A 14,173-nucleotide genomic window follows, 5' to 3' on the forward strand; every position below is an offset into this window, starting at 1 on the left:
CCACCCCACTTTCCGGGAAGCTGCTGGCAAATCCGTCAGGTTATGCTGCACAGCTGCGGGGAAACCATGCGGTTCCCGTTAAATTCCTCAGCCCCCACTACACGGTGATGAGCTCAGGGGTAATGAGTGAGAATCGTCTCCTTAATGAGCCTCATTGACTACCCGGCAGGTGGAAATCCCATGTCAAGCCCTCTGGGTGGAGGTTTTGCCGCCACTGGGAATCTCTGTTGGTTAAGTGGGCCTGAGCGCCATGTTCCCCATTCCGACACTAAATCCAGTCCAATGACCTTTGATCAGAACTTATTGTGGTTTGATTTGGACTGATGGGTGGCTTGCGTTTTCTCCCTCACACACGTGTCTCCTCAAAGATAATGAGGGAGAGAAGAAAAGATAACTGCAGCCTTCGGAGTCTGAATTAATGAGGGTCATAAAGATGTGTGTGTCTGATGTATATTTTGCATCTGTGACAAACATGTCCACTGCATTGCGCAATACAAATCTTCATACAGGCAGTGAACGCCATTTTGGTTTCAAGCAATTGGTGCTTCTGAGCCCAGTTTTGTGCCTCTTGTCTTTGAGTGAGTGAGATAGTCATAGAGCAATGCAGCACTGAAATGGGCCATTCAGCCCAAGCGGTCCATGCTGACCATGGTGCTGTCCCAGCTAGTCCCAGTTGCCTGCATTTGACCATATCCCTCTAATCCCTTCATGTAGGTGGTGTAGCATCTGCTAACATAGTCTCTGGGAAAGAAGCGAAGGGGATTCTGTTTAAAGTGCTGTTCAAAAGATCTGGATTTGCCACCTTCAGAGCTGCCAGCTGAAAGCAGACCCAGCTGGCGTCGATTTGAGTTGGCTGGGTATACTCAGACTAGGGAAGGAGAGAGCCTCTGTGTTTTATAGAGTCATCTGAAAATTGCCTTCTGTTTAACTTGCGACTTTATTTGTAAAATGTATCACCTTCTGAGCCATTATCATTATTTTTTGCGGTGTTTCTAAAACTGGGTTGGATCCTCTCGCCTCCCTCAGGCATTCTTTCCGCCTGCAATCCCGAGGCACTTATTGTTCCGAGTTCGGCATCATCAAATGAGCATCTCTTATACCATGTCATTTTTAAAATGCTGACACCCTGCTTTAATACTTTGCCCTGGTTCCTCAGTTTAACCTGTTAACAAATCCGAAGTGCGTTATAATCAGAAAAACAATTGCCTCCTAGACTTCTTCCTGCAAGATTTTCTGGGGCAGGGGTTTGTGAGAGAGTGGGTAGGGGTAGAGAGTGGAGGTATCATGCTTCTATCTTTCTGTTTATATTTTTTGTGTTCCTTCAGGATGTGCGCTGCCTCTTTTGGGATCTAAAACCAGAAAAATGTTATTCATGTAAATAGTTTCCGGTAGGGTCAGCTGTAGCTTCCTGTACAGCTTGATTTGACAATTAGCTGTTAGCTTGCTTTGTCTCACCTATCTGGTTTCCATATCTTTTTCAATCCAGTGCCAAAGAATCTTAAAATAGTACGATATAAATATACTTCCTTTCTTTCCTTTCAGTCAATCACAGAAATATGTCAAATCATTCATAGTCGTAGAGGTACACAGCGTAGAAAAATGCCCTTCAACCCATCGGGTCTGTGCTGGTCAAAGACAAACCACTTAACTATCCTAATCCCATTTTCCAACACTTGGCCCATAGCCTTGTATGTCTTGGCATCACAAGTGCACAACTAAATACTCCTTTAAATGTTATAGGATCCCCGCCTCTACCACCCTTTTAGGTAGTGAGTTCCAGACTCCCACCACCCTCTGGGTGAGAGAGGTTTTCCTCAAATTCCCTCTAAATCTCTGCCCCTTACTTTAAATCTATGCCTCCTAGTCATTGAACTATTCACCAAGGGGAAACATTTCTTCCTCTCTACTCTGTTTATGTTAATGGGGCGACACGGTAGCACAGTTGTTAGCACTGCTGCTTCACAGCTCCAGGGACCTGGGTTCGATTCCTGGCTTGGGTCACTGTGTGTGTGGAGTTTGCATGTTCTTCTCGTGTCTGCATGGGTTTTCTCCAGGTGCTCCGGTTTCCTCCCACAGTCCAAAGATGTGCGGGTTGGGTTGATTGGCCATGCTTAAAAATGCCCTTAGTGTCCTGAGATGCATAGGTTAGAGGAATTAGTGGGTAAATATGTAGGGATATGGAGGTAGGGTCTGGGTGGGATTGTGGTCGGTGCAGACTCGATGGGCCGAATGGCCTCTTTCTGTACTGAGAGGTTTTCTATGATTCTATGTCCCTCATAATTATATGCATCTCAATAATAATACCCATATTATAGTCAGTCTCACTGCAGGCTGAGTAATGAGTATCGTAAACATACCAACATTTAGTTTCTCCATTGGTGTCTCTGTGTCTAGTCTTCATGTGATTCTGCTTTGATTTTTGCTCTCACCTTTACACTCAAGTTCTTTCACCCTCTTGCCCTTTGTCAAACTGCCAGCCACTTTACCATTCACCTCAAAAAAACCTCCTGCAGTTTATTGTGACCAGTTCCTATCTGTGCATTCCACATGTGATAGATTTGTATTTTGCCTGGGGGTGTTCACGCTTTTCCTTTCAAAGCTGAAACCAAACCATTCTTTCACTGTGGCCAGGTAACTAAGGAAATCTATGCTACATTTTATAGCCACATGTTGGTTGGGATCTGCATCCACAACCTATAACAAATTTGCCTTTTTAAAATTCCTTTTTGGGATGTGAGCATTGCTGGCACTCATTCCCCATCTCTACTTGTCCTAGCTTTATGTGACATATACCTGTGCTAAATTTCAGCATAATAACACACAAATAATAAAGTGTGAATCTAGACTTAATGGTTTATTTCCTTTTGCTTGTGGATTTCCTAAACAGGCAATAGATTAAGCCCACCTAAATGGGTCTTGTAGAAGATCTTGAAGCCTCGATGCCAGAAAGTCTAGGTTTGAGTCCTACCCCAGGATTTGATGGTCGAAGAAGATTCAATTATAATGTGGCCAAACAACGCAAGTATCAGCCTGTAAATCCTTCCAATACATGCCAGTAACAGGTGGTGAGAGCACAGAGATTCCTGGTCAGCCATGTGACAGAATGAAAACTGGAGCCTCTACCATCGCGATTCATAGTTCTAGGCTACATTGTGCATGCATAAAATGCAGGTTGCAACTTCTCTAAGTAAACTGTAACATCACCATCAATTTGGGATTGAGCCATGTTTTTTTTCACTTGTAGGATTATAGAATCCTTACAGAAGAAGGCCATTTAGCCCTTCGAGCCTGCACTATCAACAATCCCACTTAAGCCCCCCCCAGTATTTACCCTGCTAATCATTTTCCATCCACACTGGCCACAAGACTGGAAAATCCCCTCAGAGGTCAATGGATCTCTGCATGGTCGTGTTCCCATGGCAGGCGGGATAGGAAAATTTGACTTAGAATCTCTACAGTACAGAAAGAGGCCATTCGGCCCATCGAGTCTGCACCGACCACAATCCCACCCAGGCCCTACCCCCCATATCCCTATATATTTACCCACTAATCCTCTAACCTATGCATCTCAGCACACTAAGGGCAATTTTAGCATGGCCAATCAACCTAACCCGCACATCTTTGGACTGTGGGAGGAAACCAGAGCACCCGGAGGAAACCCAGGCAGAGATGGGGAGAATGTGCAAATTCCACACAGGCAGTGACCCAAAGCTGGAATCAAAGTTTGGTCCCTGGAGCTGTGAGGCAGCAGTGCTAACCACTGTGTCACCATGCTGGAGCTGTATAAATCAAGGCATCATGGTACCATCTTCCAATGGGACTCCCTGTCAGCTGTAGCATTTTCTTGGTGGCACGGTGGTTAGCACTGCTACCTCACAGGGCCCGGAACCTGGGTTCGATTCCTGGCTTGGGTCACTGTCTGTGTAATGTTTCTCCCTGTGTTTGCCTGGGTTTCCTCCAGGTGCTCCGGTTTCCTCCCACAGTCTGAAAGACGTGCTGGGTTAGATACATTGGCCGTGCTAAATTCTCCCCCAGTGTACCCGAACAGGTGGCGGAGTGTGGCGACTAGGAGATTTTCATTGCAGTGTTAATGTAAGCCTACTTGTGACACTAATAAAACTTTAAACTAAAAACTTTAGAGTGACCAATAAAGCGAATATAGAAACCTTTCCTGTACAACATCCATCCTCACATCACCACTATAATCTGATAGAGAATCAGGAGGCCAATTTGAGTATGTGTAACTTTCTGGTGGAATGTCTGTCCAGGATTCCAGGTGAACCACTGCTGAAACTTGTCTTTGTTATATAATTAATGATTGTCCTGTTTTGTGGCCCCTTACTGTCACATGATGTGATATACAGCTTGTATGTTTAATGATAAACTCTGCCATAACTTTCTCTTCCAGTAATCTACAAAAAACTGGTGATTTCTTCCAAAGGTTGGCAAGGTAGACTCTAGCCCCTGACAGCCAGTCATAAAAATTAATTTGTGCAAATATCAGAGCAGCTGCTGTGATACACTGGCTGTATTTCCTTCCCAAGTTTAGGGCTTTTGAATTTCTTTTCCATCAACACATCTCTGGAGTTATGTGGTTATTGCTTTTGCTTAGTGTTGGGGAGATTTGTCCTGCACTTTTTTATTTTAAAAGGCTACACTCCAGTCAATGTTGCATCAAATGTTTGCACAAGATTTAACTAAGAGTGTTTCACCATGAGGACTTGTTGATCAGATTACAGGGTTGAAAAAACGGACTTTAACAAGCTTCTAATTGATAATTTGTAGAATATGGATAGAGTAGAATAGAATCCCTACAATGCAGAAGGAGGCCATTCGGCCCATTGAATCTGCACTGACCACAATCCCACCCAGGCCCTATCCCCACAGCCCCCTCTCATTAAGGGTCAATTTAGCACAGCCAATCCATCTAATCCACGCATTTTTGGACTGTGGGAGAAAACCGGAGCACCTGGAGGAAACCCACGCAGACATGGGGAGAATGTGTAAACTCCACACAGACAGTGACCCAAGCCGGGAATCGAACCCAGGTCCCTGGCGCTGTGAGGCAGCAGTGCTCACCACTATGCCACTGTGCTGCCCCAAATAGTACTTCCTGACACATTTCATTTTATTCTGCATCCCTTGAATATCAGTGAACTTTGGTTGCAGCATTGCCATGCACAGTGTTGATGGTATGCAGTGTGAGGAGTGTAGGTGGTAGCAGTGACTGAACTTTATTGAGTGGTTGAGATATGGATGCCTTTGGAGACTGTATCCAGATGGTGGTAATGACTGCATTCCCAATGGCTAATCTTGTTCACTGTCAGTGTTTTGACTATACCTCCTAGTGCATTAATAGGTAATCTGTTCAACACACCCTTTATCTTTTGCATACACCTATTAACTGTGATATACTCTGACTGTAATGCCAGAACTCTACTGCCCTGCCCGCTAGCGGACATGATGTGGATATGCCGGCTTTGGACTGGGGTAAACACAGTAAAAAGTCTGACAACACCAGGTTTCAGTCCAAATTCGAGAGGCTGAGGGGCGGACAATGGGAAAGTCCATTGACCTCAGGCAGGATCTTCTGTTCCTGGGTTGAGTGAGACCATAAAATCCTGCCTTACAAACTCGCCTTTCCTCCACTGAACCTCAATGTCCCTTGTTCATTCTTCTCCTGATACCTTAAGGAGGTTAATGTGATGTCAGATAATCAGTGTTTGACCTTGAGAATTATCATATTAGTCAGCCACTATCCCATTGAATCGTGGAGCAGACTCGATTGGGGCGGCATGGTAGCATAGTGGTTAGCACTGTTGCTTCACAGCTCCAGGGACCTGGGTTCGATTCCTAGCTTGGGTGACTGTCTGTGTGGAGTTTGCACATTCTCCCCATGTCTGCATGGGTTTCCTCCGGGTGCTCCGGTTTTCTCCCATAGTCCAAAGATGTGCAGGTTAGATGGATTGGCCAAGCTAAATTGCCACTTAGTGTCCCGGGATGCGTAGGTTTGAGGGATTAGCGGGTAAATATGTAGGGATACGGTGATAGGGCCTGGGTGGGATTGTTGTCAGTTCAGGCTTGATGAGCCAAACGGTTTCTTTCTGCACTGTAGGGTTTCTATGGTTTCCATGGCCAAGTGGCCTCCTTCTGTTCCTACATCTTCTGGTCTTTGTGCCATCAGCTGAACAGAATGAAATAAACTTGTTGATTCCAAGTCTGCGTAATCCAGAGAGAGAATGCTGCTCAATGTTAGACTATGAAACTCTTCCAGTCTTTAAAAAATGAACCTTTGAAAAAACGAAGAGCAGTTGGGTCCATCAGTGCTGACTCTATACACTAGCGAACAGGGCTTCCCAACTAGGGTGGGGGTGGGATCTGCAAGATGGAGGGGCTTCAAAAGCTAAAAGGTTGAGAGCGTCTGTGCTGGATGGTGTAACCTTTGGTCTGCTCTCTTCAAAGAAGAAGCCAGGAAGAATTTCTGGAGACGGTGAGAAAAAAATGCTAAAGCAAGTTTTCTAAAGAATTCCCAAGAATTTTTGTCCTAAGATAGATCAAAGAATATCCAGGAAATTTGCACCATTGGTAATGGTACCGGATAATGAGGTGTGAGGTAACTCTGAGCATGCACATGAATAACTCATGTATAACCACTTAAAACCAGGATCACCAACCAGAGCAGATTGCTGAGAAGCTTCTCAGTGTTTTCCCCAAGCAGCAGAGATATTTATATGAAGCCGTAAATTAGCAGCTACATGCTGCCTACATCACTGAAATGAGGCAGCTTTCAGTTCCAACTCTTTAGAGCTGTTGGAACAAGTAATAACTTTCACTTTACAGCAATAAATAGACTCTATCATTTCAGTCAGGCTCGTGAATCTGGCAGATCTTGTACCGTTTCCAAATCCATGACAGCTCGAGGATATCATAACAAATGTTCCCATGCTCAAAAGAAAAAGATTACGTTTAATATAATGTAAGAGACTAATATGTTTCTCAAAGCCAGTGAAGTATTTCAGAAATGCTGTCCCTGTTTTATTATAGTCAATGTATAGGGGCACCTGTTGTTCAACATGCACCTTTATTTAATGTCATAGAATTCCTACAGTGCAGAAGGAGGGCATTCGGCCTGTCCAGTTTGCACCTACAACAATCCCATCCAGACCCTATCCTCATAACCCCACGGATTTACTCTGCTAGACCCCCCCGACACTAAGGGACAATTTAGCATGGCCAGTCCACCTAATCTTTGGAGTTTGGGAAGAAACTACAGCGCTCAGAGGAAACCCACACAGACACAGGGAGAATGTGCAAACTCCACACAGACAGTGACCCAAGGCTGGAATTGAACCCGGGTGTTGAGATGCAGCAGTGCTAACCACTGGGCCTGTTGCAAATTGCATTCCTAGAAACTATTAAGCATTTAATGATGAAAGGACATTGATCAGTTAACTCTACTTCTCACTCTGTGGACAGTGTCTGATCCATTGAGTATTTCCTGGGTTTCAGTTCATTAAGCAGTCACTGAGTGGCTATGACTTACAAAATTCATCAATTTGAGAACTAGCTATGGAGGAATCAGTGAACATTTTGGTTTCCCTTTGGAACATTAGCAGTTGAGATACATTTTTTGAATGACTTCCTGGCCTGTGCTGGTAGCTATAAGAACAGAGCATATTCTTCGAGAAAGAGGCAGAATTTAAATCACTGGCTTTTAATACTCAGATTCCCCTGATGACAGGAATGTTGCTGCTTTTTAAATCCTTTCTGTGTACAGATTCGATGGGCTAAATGGCCTCTTTCTGCACTGTAAGGATTCTATGCTGAGCAAAGTGAAACATCTCTATTTGTGCACTGTTTGGATTCCCACAGCAATTCCTGGTCTTGAGATTGGTTCAAATTGAGGTTTGCAACCCCCCCCACCTCCCTCTGCCCCGTTTACTATTGCTGAGTATGGTGGGTCAGTGCTGCCTTTGGTAGCATTGCAGTGACTGTGTAAGGGTGAGATGGAGGAACTGTTCAAGTTTCATCTGAAAAGCAGCTTCATCCTGTTCCCATAGCTTCAACCTATCTGACTGTTGCTGATGCCAGCATTTTGACCTGGCTGACAGCTGTTTCTTTTTCTCTTTCAGGCTGCTAGCATCAGCAAAGCTATTAACAGCCAGGAGGTTCCTGTCAAAGAAAAACACGCACGCAGTATCCTTTATATTAAACAATTCCTGGATTCCAATCGACATCTGAAGGTGAAGTTCATGATATCGCTCTGTTTAGCAAAGTTTGACGTGACTTGCCCTGGTCACCCTACTCATCGTTCAATTGTGGCAGTCATCAAATGTGGGATACGTCAACTTGGGAATTCAAAATTTTTTCTTCCCTTTTAGCTACCTGTCAGCTTATCAGATGTAGATAAGAGATGAATCTCTCTCCCGTCGCGCATCAACAATATGCCTGGAACCTCTCACCACTGCACCAATGTGATGTTTCCATTTCCCATACCAGACATCTGATTAGCGGCAACTTGTTAATAATGCTGTACTGTGGATTAATGACCATTAATCACTGAATGGGAACTACCATAAAGGTGGCAAAAAAGGAAGCCTTTCATCCAATTTATCTACCTTGTGTTTGAGCATAGTTCCTTGAAGTGAAAGGCAATGTGCAATAAACGGTATCTCCTACTCCCATCCTAAGACCACACTTGCATGGGGGTTTGCCCTAAGTTTTCAAAGTACTCTCTCTCTATTTTTCTACCTGCTCACATATGATGGCTTCAATACAAGTCCGCCTATCTTATCAGTTTTTTCACTTGTAACTGTGCACACAATATAATGCATGTGAAGCTGAGGAGAGAACGTAAAGGGAATGATTAGGTATGTGTGGCTCCTTAGAGATTCCCCACCTGTGCTAGCAAAAATTAAATGCCAGTTTTGACCACATGATTGTCATTCAACTAGATCTTCCATTAGAAGGCAAGTTGGATCCTGTTTGTTTTTCCCTCTCTTGCACGAAACCACAATTATCATGACAATTGATAAGGAAGTGAATTCATAGCCCAAGTATTTTTTTTTTCTTCATTCTTTCATGGGCTGTGGGCGTTGCTGAGGAAACCAATATTTACTGCACACCCCTAATTGTCCCTTGAACTGAGTGGTTTTTTTAGGGCCATTTCAGAGGGCAGTTAAGAGTCAAACACATTGCTGTGGCTCTGGAGTCACATGTAGGCCAGACCAGTAAGGACGGCAGATTTCCTTCCCTGAAGGACATTACTGAGGCACATGGGTTTTTATTACAGTTGATGATTGTTTCATGGTCAGCATCACTGAGACTAACTTTACAATCGTAGAATTAATAGAATTTAAATTCCAGCAGCTGCTGTGAGCCTCTGCAATCCAATGGCTTCCTACTAGGCCACTGTTTTCCCTCTGTATCCACCCAAATAAGATTGTTTCCAGCAAAACACAACGTTTCATGCTGTGCTTGGATGAGGTATGATACAATTGTAATAGTAATGGATGCTCAAGGCTGCAAGTAAATTAAGCTACTGTAAAGTTTTCTTAAACTGGTTTCTAATTGTGTCTCTTCCTTGAATGTTCCCATCTCAAACTACTGTATCTGATTAATGAATAAATAGGATGCAAACGCCCAGCTTTGATAGGGCGGCACAGTGGTCAGCACTGCTGCCTCACAACACCAGGGACCTGGGTTCAATTCTTACCTTGGTGACTGTCTGTGTGCAGTCTGCGCATTCACCCTGTGTCCTCTGGGTGCTCCAGTTTCCTTCCCACACTCCAAAGATGTGCAGATTAGGTGTTTTGATCATGCTAAATTGCCCATTAATGTTTCAAGATGTGTAAGTTAGGGGGATTAATGGGGTAAATACATGGGGTCACAGGCATAGGGCCTGGGTGGGATGATCTGTTGGAGTGTCGGTGCACACTTGATGGGCCAAATGGCCGCCTCCTGCACTGTAGGGATTCAATGATTTGTGGATTGAAATAAATTTTCTTCTCTGAGGGAGAGTTTAGTTTAACTTTAATTTATTTCTAAATGAACGGTCTGCTAAATCTTTCTGAATGCTCCTTGCTATCCCACCAAAACCTTTGGAGATTAAATCGGAATTGGTAATTTACTCATTATCAGGAGCTCATAATGTGGGACAAATGCATATTCATTTTAAATAGTTTAGCAGTCTTATTTTGTATTTTTAATGCATCTAAGTTTCTTGACTCCTTTGAATGAATTATATTGGGAACACACCATGAGAAAGGAGCATTTACTTTCTGGTCCTACGCCATTGGCCTTCCATTATCCAGCAGCTCTATCATGAGCTGGAAGTTCTGCCATGTCCTACACAAGGTCCTCCGCGATGGACATCCCAATGTAAGTCAAATTTTTGTCTAATTCTAAACGTTCTGCTGTAAAAGATTAGTCCAAATCACTGATTGTCAAATTATTCATTTTAACAGTACTTTCTAACATCTTGACATATCAGTATTGTTAAATGCATTAAATGTACTTTATTTACTGATCTTGTGAGTGTAATTTTAAGATGTAAAGTGGAATTAGGATTACGCAAAACAATATGGTTCAATGTGAATCTTTGTCCTACCTTAAAGTTGAGGCAGATGTTGAGACAATTATTACTGATCGGGAAAAGTATGCTGGCTAGTATCAATTTCCATATATCCGTTATTGATGGGGGTGTTCTTTATAGACCACACAGTCAAGTTTGCATTGTGTTTCAATAGTCATTTGGAGCACTCCCCTAAACTGGTCCAGTGATGCTTTTTTACAGTAAGGTGTTGGTAATTAAAGGAGACTTGAAAGTCTATCTTGTGGTGGCATTAAACTAATGATGTGTTCAAACTTCACATGTTTAGCATTTAGTATAAAACTGAAGGGATTTTGAAAAGACACAGAGACAGCTTTTTCCTCTCTGGGATCTCCCTCTTTGCTTCATTCTGGTGTAAGGTTGAACCCTGTTCTTAAGAAAGGCCACCCCCTGGCTTCCATCAGAGGCCAGAGGTTATCCATCATTCTGTTTTACTGTGTTGGCAGTGGCAGGGGCACCAGGCTACATGGGGACTTCTGATTGCATTTGCTACAACTTTGGCATGAGATTGACGGAAAGTTTGGAACAGTTAGTTAGGTGGACTGGCCACGCATAATTGCTCCTTAGTGGCTCAAGCTGTGTAGGTTAGATGAATTAGCAATGATAAATGTCTGGGGTTACAGGGATAGGGCAGGGAAGAGGGATTGGATAAGATACTGGGTCACAGAGTCAGTGCAGACTTGATGGGCCGAATGGCCTCTTTGCACTGTACAAATTCTATGATTCTATGAAATGGATTATTTGCCCCTATTCTCTGGAGTGTCTGCTGAGGTTATGCCACAAGGCCAGGAAAAAAAACCCCTTAGCTATGTCTGCTCTGTGACAATAGTGATATTGTGAAGCGAGGCTGGTTTTCAACAGCACTACAGCATGAATTGCAGGTGAGAGAAGGTTTGTTTGGCTGCCGGCAGTGTGTAGTTTGGGGTGAAGAGGGGATTTATGGGGAGGTATTTCACAAGGTGTGTTTATATTGATAGTATGCTGTTGGTGGCAGCTGCTTGGTATTCCCATTCCTACTGATCCGTGTGCTTCATATACACATGGAAGTTGGCATTTCTTGGATCCCAAGAATAGGGATTAGAGAAGTTAAAAACATTGTGACAAGGACTGATGTCATGTTGTACACTTTAAAGGAAAAGGTTAATGTGATGATCAGAGGTTGAAGCTTCCTCCTGAACATTCTTTGGAGCCTCACTGTGATAATTAAAACATTTATATTGTCACAAAAAGATGGTGAAATAACTCTTTATTTACAAGGATATTTACATAACAAGAACTCTCTCTACAGCAGGCAGAGAGACTGACACACCTGCTTTAAATAGGGAGCATGCGACCCCCCTGATTGGACCATCAATTAGGATTCTTTTGATGCTAACCAGATCAACGAAATTGACTTAGGAACAACTCAAACGGAGCAGCTCCCAAAGGGAGAGGAACCGCCCGAAACAAAAATCAAAGTGGAAAGGAAACTTAAAACATCAGATTAAAACGTGATTAAGTGGGATTAGGATTCATCAGGGAGTTCATACTCTCATGGGCCAACCTCATTAGCCTGACTGAAGTCATTACAGATGGATAGGATTGTTTTGTTTTCAGTTTGTATCTTTAACTGGGGCAAAATGAAGCAGGTCATGTGACCTGCTCTGAGGTCTTTCTGATAATGTCTGGGTGGCATGGTTTTAAATACTAAAGGGAGGCCCAAGTTGTTTGCTGGAAATAAGGTATAAGTTTTTTTTTCTCTTGGAGACAATGGCAGCAGCATCTGTGTTCACAGTCATTAGACTATTAGACTGCTAGCCTCCAATATCTCAGGAAGATGCTGAGAATGTCAGGTGGTGAACAGTTATGCATTAAACTGCCCATTTACTTCTCAGATAAAAGAGAGCTGGGGGTCTTATGGACAGCTAACCAGCATTTCTGCCTAGACACAAGGCCCATGTGATTCATCTTGCCATGGGGATGGGCTTTGAAAGGGGAAGGGTTTCTAAGATATCACTGAAACTCCCAGACACAGGCAGTCTTCCAGAATCTGAGAGGAAGGGAGCAGCTAGTGAAAGTAAGTCTTGATAGTTCACTGCACAGGAATGTGAGTGGGAGATCACACTTGGATTGAAAAGACCAAATTCATGAGGATTTGAAACAAGGCTGGAGAATTTTCCGAATTCTTACTAAGGGTAGAATCTCCAGGAAAAACACTCACCGTGAAAGAAAGTCCTGGGGGCTAAAGCTTTCCACGCTGGGAAAAGAAAACAACAGAAGCAAACCCTCGGGAGCTACGAGTCACTTTGCAATCAGTTCAGAACAATCCGAAAAGCACTTACGGGACAATCTATAGCAGTATACTTAGGAAATGAGCTTTTTAGGTTTGTTAAAAGTAAGGAGGATGTGCTGTTGTGTGGTTTAAAGTATGTGTTGCCTGCAAAAATAATGTTCAGTCAATGATGCTTTTAGTCTGTTTGTTACAGTAAAAGTCTTAAAACGTGAACTCTTGTAAGTTTGAATTTATTTTCAAGGTTATTGATCTGTACAGATATCATAACAACATGCCGCTGAATAAATTATGGAAACAATCTAGTTACTACACTTTTAATGTGTTAATAGTGGAAATATGCGAGGGTCGCTTTAAAAAAAATGCTCCAGTAAACCCACCTGTGTGGTTACTCAGGGCAAGAGGGCATCTTTTAAGGTAAAGTTTCCCTGTCTAATGTACAACATTTTGTGTCTGGAACACAAATAAAGGCATTCTTTGTAAAATGTTTATGCAAGATATTTAAAAGAGGCACCAAACTGGTGACACATTTGCTTGTTTGCTATGGCAAGTCTTGTTCAGTTTCAAGGTTGTTAATATTAGCACTCTGCCTGGAAGCGGTCACTGAATTTGAAAACTGTGTGAAATCTGCAATTACTTTCCTGAAAATAGGTTGAAAACTGAGCCTTTGAACATTTTTAAGGCGGGACAGATCGATTCTTGTAAGTGAGGGGGTGATAGGTTATCGGGGGTAAGCAGAATACAGGTTTGAGGATACTATCAGAGGAGCAAGGTCAAGAGGTTGATTGGCTGACTCCTACTCAGCCAATCAACCCGTTGACCTTGCTTCTCTGATAGTATGGGATAAATGGGAGAGAGGAAATTGTAAATTTGAGACTGAAATAACTGTAATTTGTAAATGTATACTGATTAGAGCAGTTTTTAAAATTCATTCCTGGGGCATGGACATTGCTAGCTGGCCAGCATTGATTGCCCCTCCCTAGTCCTCCGAGGGCAGTTCAAAGCTGTGGCTCTGAAGCCACATGCAGGTCAGACCAAGTAAAGATAGCAGATTACCTTCTCTAAAGGACATTAGTGAGCCAGGTGGGTTTTTCCCGACAAAGTCATCAATAGATTCTTAATTCCAGGTATTTTTTTATTGAATTAAGGTTGCACTGACTGCCGTGGCGGAATTCGAACCCAGGTCTCCAGAACATTAGCTGGGTTTCTGGATTAATAGTCCAGTGATAATACCACTAGGCTGCCACCTCCCCTATATTATGTCCGTGTCTGGGAGATTAGTTTTTCCTGAT

At 43.1% G+C, this 14,173-nt stretch overlaps 1 protein-coding gene across 1 annotated transcript in view; it reads left to right on the forward strand.

The window, feature by feature from the left end:
- The window catches only part of hip1ra (huntingtin interacting protein 1 related a), a 165,250-nt gene that overhangs the window by 46,153 nt on the left and 104,924 nt on the right, over positions 1-14,173 (forward strand). Inside the window, 2 exon segments of the mRNA XM_080208802.1 lie at positions 8,133-8,196; positions 10,238-10,380. Of these exon segments, the coding sequence (XP_080064928.1) occupies positions 8,133-8,196; positions 10,238-10,380 (207 nt within the window).

The sequence above is a fragment of the Carcharhinus amblyrhynchos genome, chromosome 20, assembly GCF_965287045.1.
Source record: "Carcharhinus amblyrhynchos chromosome 20, sCarAmb.v2.hapA, whole genome shotgun sequence".
NCBI classification, from domain to species: Eukaryota; Metazoa; Chordata; class Chondrichthyes; order Carcharhiniformes; family Carcharhinidae; genus Carcharhinus; species Carcharhinus amblyrhynchos.